This window comes from Tilletiopsis washingtonensis (assembly GCF_003144115.1).
Source record: "Tilletiopsis washingtonensis strain MCA 4186 unplaced genomic scaffold FA09scaffold_23, whole genome shotgun sequence".
NCBI classification, from domain to species: Eukaryota; Fungi; Basidiomycota; class Exobasidiomycetes; order Entylomatales; genus Tilletiopsis; species Tilletiopsis washingtonensis.
In genome coordinates this window covers 151,613-158,642 of record NW_020312020.1, presented here as the reverse complement: position 1 = coordinate 158,642, position 7,030 = coordinate 151,613, and the positions used below count along the sequence as shown (strand labels likewise).

At 66.8% G+C, this 7,030-nt stretch overlaps 5 protein-coding genes across 5 annotated transcripts in view; 2 read left to right on the top strand and 3 right to left on the bottom strand.

The window, feature by feature from the left end:
- The window catches only part of FA09DRAFT_332215 (DNA polymerase alpha, subunit B), a 2,693-nt gene extending 2,072 nt beyond the window's left edge, over nucleotides 1-621 (top strand). Inside the window, exon 6 of the mRNA XM_025743365.1 lies at nucleotides 76-621. Within this exon, the coding sequence (XP_025595579.1) occupies nucleotides 76-403 (328 nt within the window). The 3' untranslated portion in view covers nucleotides 404-621. The remainder of the gene's footprint in view (nucleotides 1-75) is intronic.
- On the bottom strand, nucleotides 509-2,195 carry FA09DRAFT_332214 (ClpP/crotonase). The gene is made up of 5 exons (XM_025743364.1): nucleotides 1,936-2,195; nucleotides 1,567-1,875; nucleotides 1,247-1,363; nucleotides 825-1,166; nucleotides 509-730 (listed from the first exon to the last, which is right to left on the bottom strand). Exons 1-5 carry the CDS (start codon nucleotides 2,068-2,070, stop codon nucleotides 674-676), a joined length of 960 nt encoding a protein of 319 aa, XP_025595578.1. The 5' UTR covers nucleotides 2,071-2,195; the 3' UTR covers nucleotides 509-673.
- A 235-nt stretch (nucleotides 2,196-2,430) lies between these two features.
- FA09DRAFT_332213 (hypothetical protein) lies at nucleotides 2,431-4,703 on the bottom strand. Its single transcript, XM_025743363.1, has 3 exons — nucleotides 4,324-4,703; nucleotides 3,681-4,259; nucleotides 2,431-3,559 (listed from the first exon to the last, which is right to left on the bottom strand). Exons 1-3 carry the CDS (start codon nucleotides 4,670-4,672, stop codon nucleotides 2,508-2,510), a joined length of 1,980 nt encoding a protein of 659 aa, XP_025595577.1. The 5' UTR covers nucleotides 4,673-4,703; the 3' UTR covers nucleotides 2,431-2,507.
- A 130-nt stretch (nucleotides 4,704-4,833) lies between these two features.
- Nucleotides 4,834-6,567, top strand: FA09DRAFT_146187 (Lumazine-binding protein). The gene is made up of 5 exons (XM_025739154.1): nucleotides 4,834-4,898; nucleotides 4,958-5,095; nucleotides 5,337-5,521; nucleotides 5,845-6,075; nucleotides 6,168-6,567. Exons 1-5 carry the CDS (start codon nucleotides 4,883-4,885, stop codon nucleotides 6,396-6,398), a joined length of 801 nt encoding a protein of 266 aa, XP_025595576.1. The 5' UTR covers nucleotides 4,834-4,882; the 3' UTR covers nucleotides 6,399-6,567.
- The window catches only part of FA09DRAFT_146212 (hypothetical protein), a 1,454-nt gene continuing 777 nt past the window's right edge, over nucleotides 6,354-7,030 (bottom strand). The window contains exon 2 of the mRNA XM_025739155.1: nucleotides 6,354-6,792. Coding sequence (XP_025595575.1) covers nucleotides 6,682-6,792 — 111 coding nt within the window. The 3' untranslated portion in view covers nucleotides 6,354-6,681. The remainder of the gene's footprint in view (nucleotides 6,793-7,030) is intronic.

Genomic DNA, 7,030 nt, shown 5'->3' with positions numbered 1-7,030 from the left:
CTCTGGATCGTGGCCCCAAGAAGCTTGCCCAGCTCGGCTGACCACGCCTCTCGGACTTCTCGCGCGCGCGCGCAGCTTCTACCCACTCTTCCCCGCCTCGCTCGCCACGGGCCATGCGCTAGACGTGACGCATTCCTCGCTGGCGCACTTTCCCAGCATTACTCCCGACGTGCTCATCCTGCCCTCGCTGCTGCGCCCCTTTGCGCGCGTCGTCGACTCGACCGTCTTTCTCAACCCGGGCGCCGCCGCACGCGCCAGCGCCACCGACGTCGTGGGCGCGGGCAGCTTTGCGCGCGTGGATGTGGCGGGCATGAAGAAGGCACGCTTGGAGGCGCTGGCAGAGGAGGAGAGAGTGGGCCATGAGGCTTGGGATCGCACGAGGGTGGAGCTGCTGCGAATCTGATCGTCCCGTCTTTTTTTGGCGCGCCCCTCGGCGTCCCGTCTGCCCCTGAGCTCCAAGAGGCAGGTCGCACCCGGCCTCGCAGGCATGCTTGCCACGTCGCTCCCAGATCGTCTTTGCCCCCGCTCTCAGCACATCGCAGCAAGCGGCGATCAACTGCCTCCATGCCCGACCACCCGTCCTTCGGTGCTTCGAACAGAATGATCATTGCCGCGCGCGTGCGATTTGCCCCTCTGCTCCTCTCGTCCCCCCGCCGCGAGCCGCACAGCAAGGCTATAGCTTGCTCTCCCTGCGGAACACGGGTGGATTCTTCCACTGCGTCGGGCGTTTCTGTTTTGCGCCGTTGCGAAAGGAGATAGGGGGGCCGAGAATCAGTCGGGGAGTCCATCTGACTACAGCGTGCGTCCCTGGCGTGGCCACTCACCTCGGCAAACGCCTTGAGGCCCTCCTTGATGTTCTCGCCCACATACAGCGCCCTGTTCCTCTCGTTGCAGTACTGCTCAATGACGGAGTGATTCACGCCGTCGGCTCCCAGTCCCACATCGCGCGCGGCAAGCAGGGCCTCTTTCGTGCACGCGACGGCGTCGGGCGAGTTGGCGTTGATCTGCGCGGCGAGCGCGAAGGCGACGTCGAGGACGGCGGCGTTGCCTTCCTCGGCAGAGGCCGAGGCATCGACGGAGACGATGCGGTTGACGAAGCCGAAGGTGTCGTGTGCCTCCGAGGCGCTGATGTTGTTGCCCAGCAGCAACATCTCGGCAGTACGATGCTGGAGAGGGGGGGGGGGGGGGGATGGAAGCCCAGTGAGTGCGTGTCAAAGATGGGGCGCAGAGGCAGGAAGGCACACACATGTCCGGCAATGCTGGCGAGGCGAGGAATGCCGCCTTGAGCTGCAATGACGCCGCGCTTGACCTCGGGCAGCGCAAAGATGGAGCGCGAAGAGGCGATGACCAGGTCGCAGTTGAGCTGTGGGCGAGATGAGAATGGGTAGAGGGGAGAGGAGGGGGGCATCGAAGCGTCAGTGACAAGTTGGGGGGCACAATAGCTTGCCTTGCCACCTCGAGAAGCTTGTCTTGCCACCCTTCGTGCAAGCACTGCCCCAGTCGGACCACACTCCTCCTTCTTTCTCAGGCGCAGCTCGATGTGTGTGTGTGTGTTTGTGTGCTCACCAGAATCTCGACGCCGCCGCCCATGGCCAGTGCATCGACGGCGGCGATGACGGGCTTGCTACTTCTGCGCGTGCTCAGTGCGCCAAAGCCGCCTCTGCGCACCCTGCGCGCCACGTCGAGCGTATCGTCGAGGTGCTGCAGCGCATGTCCCTGCGGCGACGTCTGCGTGGGCCGCGCCGGCTGCGCCGCCCACGCCTTGAGATCCTGCCCCGCACAGAAGGCGCGGCCGGCGCCGGAGAGGAGGAGCAGCCAGAGCTCGGCATGCCCCTCGTACCACTCCAGCACGGCACAGAGGTCCGCCTCGAGCGCCTAGGCGTTGCGAAGAAGAGCGAGGTCAGTTCGCGCACTGGCTGGCCGCAAGCCACTCACATCCGTCATGGCGTTGAGCTGCTTGGGCCGGTTGAGGATGAGATGCAGCACGTGTGGCCGGCTGAGATCGACGATGAGATGCGCGCCCACGCTGGGCGGCACGAGGGGTTGCGCGGGCGTGCGTGGGCCGGACATGGCTCTGGAGAGATGGACGATGTGGTGAGAAGCGAGGTGGGAGTGAGGAAGGGATGGGGGGGGTGGTGGACAAGACGTCAGCGACGCTGCCGCCGCCGCCGCTGCCGTCTGCTTCTGCTTGGCCGAGTCAGAGTGTGGGGAAGCGGCGCGCCGCGCGCGCAGCCAGCAGGCGGCTCCGGCGCCCGTCAGCGTGCCGGCCCGGCGCACGACGCACGAGCCACGTCCCAGGTAGCGCCGCCGCGGCGCGCAGCCTACAGAGCAGCCTCGAAGCGAGCTCTCGGCGTCGCGCCGCGCCTGTCGCTGCTCAGCATGCAGATGCAGCTCAGAGTCCTTGCACTGACTCTTGCATGCTTACACACGTGGGCACGAATGTATATGCATTGCGTGTTGGGCGTGTGTGGGTGTGGGTGTGGGTGTGGGTGTGGGATGGGGGGCGGCTAGATGGCGTGTTCCTCTCCTTGGGCGCTCCACCTCGACCTCCTCCTCTCCATCTCTCCCTCCGCCTCGGCCGAGGTGCTAAAGTACTGCAAGTCCAAGCCAATGCCTCTCAGCGGTGCCTTTCTCGCGCCTCCTCCTCCATACCCTCCTCCTGCGTACGCGCCCGCGTTCGCCTGCTGGCGCAGCGCCGCCGCACTCACGTCGGCGCGCAGGCCAAACGAGACGAGCGTCGAGTGCAGGCGGCCCTCCCACAGCAGTGCCAGCACGCCGGAAGAGGAGAGGCGCGCCTTGAGAATGCCGAGCAGCGGCGCAGCAGCAGCGTCGCATTTGCTGCTGCCGTCGCTGCTGCTGGCGGCGGCGCGCACAGAGGCAGAGGCGGGCGAGGAGGAGGTGAGGCTGGAAGCAGAGGCAGCGGCAGCGGCGACGAGCGTGGCATCGCAACGAGGCAGAGGCGATGCTGCATCTCTCAGTGTGAGATGCGCAGCTGCGCGTCGCTCCTCCGATGCCTCCTCGCTCGCCGCCCACTCTCGCAGCGAAGCTGTGCGTCTCGCTGCTGCGCCGGCACTTGAGCTTGTGGAGGCCGAGGCGGAGGCGTCGAAGCGTGCCTCTCTCAACGAGGCAGTGGAGCGCGATGCATCTGCACTGACTACGTCTCTTGGTGTCGTCGACGAGGAGGCGCTCGAGGTGCTTGTGCTCTCCTCTCCTCCCGCCTCGTCACTGGCGTGTCTCGTCTTGTTCGCCGCCGCGGCGGCGCGCAGCCAGTATTCGGCGCCGAGGGTCAGTTCGGACTCGTAGCTGTAGACGTTGAAGTCGTAGCGCGAGCAGGCGACGAGGTCCTTCGTCATGCGACTGGCGTAGGCCGTGGAGAGATGGCCCATCATGGGGTTCAGAGTGGCGGTGATCGTCGTGGGTGGCTGTTGCTGCTGCTCGTCGTGCGTGGCAATCGCATCGGCCGACGACGACGAGGAGGAGGAGGAGGAGGAGCAAGAACGACAGCGTTCTCGATCGCGCTCACGCTCGGGCAGAGTGGAGAATCGCAGACCCGTCGAGACTGAGCAAAGGGATTGGTGGAGGGGCCACTATTGTGAGCTAATTCCGCCCGCTTGGGGGGGGGGGGGGGGGAGTGGGTAGTAGGGCCAAGGGGGAGGAGCAGAACTCGAGAGACAACTCACTGCCAGCGCTCTTCTCTCGCGCACTGAAGAACATCTCTGCTCCGGCGCTGAAGCGGCCCTGCCACGAGGCGCCGACGTCGTCTCCGCGATCTTCATCGTCGCCTATCCTCCTTATCCTGCCCACGTGCTGTTGCTGCTGCGGCTGCGGCTCTTCGGGCGCCGCACTCGCTGCCGGCGAGGCGGGCAAGTCGCTCTCCTCGTTTGCCGCCGCCGCCGCCGGCGCCGAGGACGAGTGCGGCGAAGCAGCATCGGGCACGCCAAAGTTGTGCAGCACGCGCAAGCCCCACAGTGCCTCGTCGACGGAGTAGCTGTACTCGGTGAACCAGCGGCCCGTGTCGCGCTGCAGCGTCAGCTGCAGGCCCAGCTTGCCCGCCTTGGCATCGGCGGCGGGTGCGGGCGGCGTGTCGGCGGCGCCGGAGGAGGAGGAGGAGGGCGCGCGTTCGTGCAGCAGCAGCGGCGACGGCTTTGCCGGGTGCGAGAGGGCACTGAGGAGCAGCGCCGTGCAGGGCGAGTAGCGCAGCGTGTAGAGGGCATCCACACGCAGCGAGGGCACGTGCATGGAGCCGTAGAGGAGATAGTCTGGGCCCCGCAACAGAGTGTCAGTCAGCGCCATGCCCTCTGCGTGGCTGGCCCCACCACGCACCCCTGGGGCGCGCCGTCTCGGGCGGCGGCGCTCGTGGCGCGTCGACGATGCGAAAGCACTGCGCCGTGCGCGCCAAGTCGACGTCGCGGCTGTCTCCCAGGCGCAGCTGCTGCTGCGTGCGCGCAAAGAGATAGCCAATCTGGCCGTCGAGCGTGGGCAGGGCGCGCAGGCGGTACGTGGTGAAGAAGGGCGCCGAGGGCGAGGCGGAGATGGAGAGGCCCAGCGAGTGTGGTAAGGGGAAGTCGAGCAGCGAGGCAGAGGTGGAGGTGAGATGCAGGTAGGAGCCCGACGCATTCCAGCCGCTGCGCCGCCAGTACTCGTGCAGCAGCTGCGCGGCGACGTCGTGCATGGCGGGGTGGGGCAGGGGGTGAGGGGGGAGGGGGGAGGGGTGAGGAGAGAGAGGGAGAGAGGCGGTCTGTGCGCTGCGCCGGCGTTAAGCGGCGCTTGCCGGCCGAGAGCGCGAGGCGCGCGCCGCTTGATGACAGTAAGAGTCGAGTGCAGTCAGCCGCCTCGTGCCTTGCCTCTCCTCCACCACGCGCCCCACTGGCACCCACACGCAATGTTCACCGGCATCGGTGCGTTGTCCTTGCATCTCCTCCCTTGCCCCTTCTCACGCTGACGCCCCCGCGCGCAGTCGAGCAGCTGCTGCCCCTCACAGCCGTCGTGCCGCTCGACGCCTCGGCAGGCGGCGGCGGCGGCTACAGCATGACCATCGGCGCTGCCAATGCCATTCTCGACGACTGCCACATCGGCGACAGCATCGCCGTCAATGGTGCGTTTGCCGCTGGGGGGGGGGAGGGGGGCGTGGGTGGTGGTGGTGGAGGTGGCAGGTGGGCTGGGCAGAGGGCAGCCAAGGCGCGCGCGCCGTCGCATTGGCGAGCAACAGCGAGGCAGCCAGCTTTTGACTGAAGCGCCTTGCTTTGCATTGGCGAGCAACAGCGTGGCCAGCCAGCCTTTGACTGAACCCCCCCCCCCCCCCCCACCTTGCTTGCTTGCTTGCAACGCCCCCACAGGCACATGCCTCACCGTCACCACCTTTGCCTACGAGCCGCACTCGCCCAGCGGCGGCTGGTTCAAGGTGGGCATTGCGCCCGAGACGCTGCGCAAGACGAACCTCGGCGCGCTGCGCACCGGCGACCGCGTCAACTGCGAGCGCGCCATGGGCGCAAAGACGCGCTTTGGCGGACACTTTGTGCAGGTGAGTTTGTTGTGTGTGTTTCGCGCGCGGGCAGCAAGGGCAAGGCAAGGCAAGGGCAAACACACGCTGGGGAGTGGGGAGAGGGAGGTGGAGCGTGTAGAGGGCTAGGGGGGTGGGGGAGTGGGGAGAGGGAGGTGAAGGGCAGAGCGTGAAGAGGGACTGGGAAGGGCGTTGTTTCCGCCCCCGGGCCGCACGGCTGATCCATCGCTTCTGTGGCGCGCGCGCCGTTGCAGGGACACGTCGACACGACGGCCACTCTGCGCTCCGTGACGCCGGTGGGCAATGCGCTGACGCTGGTGCTGCGGCTCAACCGCTCCGCGGAGCTGCCGCGGCCCTCGGAGCTGTCGCCCTATCTCATTCCCAAGGGCTACGTCACCCTCGACGGCGCCTCGCTCACGCTCATCGACGTCAGCGCCGCTGAGGGAGGCGCGCTGGACGGCGGCGACACGGGCAGAGAAGTCGTCGAGTTCAGCGTCATGCTCATCAGCCACACGCAAGAGATGATTGGCTTGAGTGCAAAGCAGGCGGGCGAGGCAGTCAATGTGGAGCTCGACGTGAGTTGTGTCCTGTTTCGCTGCCCCCCCCCCCCTCCCCCCAGCCTTGCCCTTTGGCTCTCCCCCACTGACCACGGCAAATGCGCGTTAAGATGGTCGGCAAGTTTGTGCATCGCGCAGTCGTGGGTGCCGCCGGCCGAACAGGAGCCGATGCCGACGCAGAGGAGGAGGCAGCGCCAGACTCGACCGACGCACGTGCGGTGGATGCGGGCGCGGCGCATCTGCGCGCCTCGGGCGCGGGCGCACAGAGCTCGGCCGATGCGCTGACGGCGCTGATTGAGCGCACGGTGAGGAAGGTGCTGGCGGAGAAGGCGGAGAAATGAGAGTGAGGGGTGTGCACAATGAAACCAGCGTGGGCAAAGTAGACGCTGCGTGTGAGATGAGGGAAGAGCAGAGACGCCGTCTGAGCTGCTCACGCGAGAGAGAGAGAGAGAGAGAGAGAGCGACACAAGACAAGAGTCCTCATCTGCGTTTGCCGCCCGCGTGCACCCTCACTTCCCTTCACCGAGCCTCTCAATCCACGCCTCACGGACCGACACCGCTTCTCTCTCTCTCTCTCTCTCTATCTCGCAGCATCAACCATGTCATTTCCTCCTTATTCTCTTCCTACGCCGGCCCAGCGCCCGGCGCCGCTCCACTGCCACTCGGCAGCGCGCCCGACTCATACATGAGTCGCTGGCGCTCCTCGAGCACTCTGCGCTTGTTGAAGTAGTCGACCTTTTTGCCCCGAGAGACGCGCCGCGGGGGGAGGAGGGCGTGGTGGCGAGGAGGAGGGGGGGGGGAGGAGCGGCGTCAGCGCCGTGCGCTCGAAAGTTGGGCAGCGCAATTGGTGCAGAGGGGGAAAGGTGGCGAGAAGCAAATGTAGAGGCAGTTGGGAAGTGCAGAACACAGCCCGATAGGCCTCAACTTCGGAAACCCGCCGGCTGCGCATGGACCGGCTCGTCACGCGAGCCCC

Bases quoted from the DNA above. Each gene is read 5' to 3' on its own strand.
- FA09DRAFT_332213 (XM_025743363.1), bottom strand. From the start codon at position 4,672: ATGCACGACGTCGCCGCGCAGCTGCTGCACGAGTACTGGCGGCGCAGC. The intron at 4,260-4,323 runs GTGCGTGGTGGG...TGCGGGGCCCAG, and splicing joins CGAGACGGCGCGCCCCAGGG to ACTATCTCCTCTACGGCTCC. The intron at 3,560-3,680 runs GTGAGTTGTCTC...CCCTTTGCTCAG, and splicing joins GCGAGAGAAGAGCGCTGGCA to TCTCGACGGGTCTGCGATTC.
- FA09DRAFT_332214 (XM_025743364.1), bottom strand. From the start codon at position 2,070: ATGTCCGGCCCACGCACGCCCGCGCAACCCCTCGTGCCGCCCAGCGTG. The intron at 1,876-1,935 runs GTGAGTGGCTTG...CGCAACGCCTAG, and splicing joins AGCTCAACGCCATGACGGAT to GCGCTCGAGGCGGACCTCTG. The intron at 1,167-1,246 runs GTGTGTGCCTTC...CCCCCTCTCCAG, and splicing joins TCGCCAGCATTGCCGGACAT to CATCGTACTGCCGAGATGTT.
- FA09DRAFT_146187 (XM_025739154.1), top strand. The intron at 5,096-5,336 runs GTGCGTTTGCCG...ACGCCCCCACAG, and splicing joins CGACAGCATCGCCGTCAATG to GCACATGCCTCACCGTCACC. The intron at 5,522-5,844 runs GTGAGTTTGTTG...CGCTCCGCGGAG, and splicing joins TTGGCGGACACTTTGTGCAG to CTGCCGCGGCCCTCGGAGCT.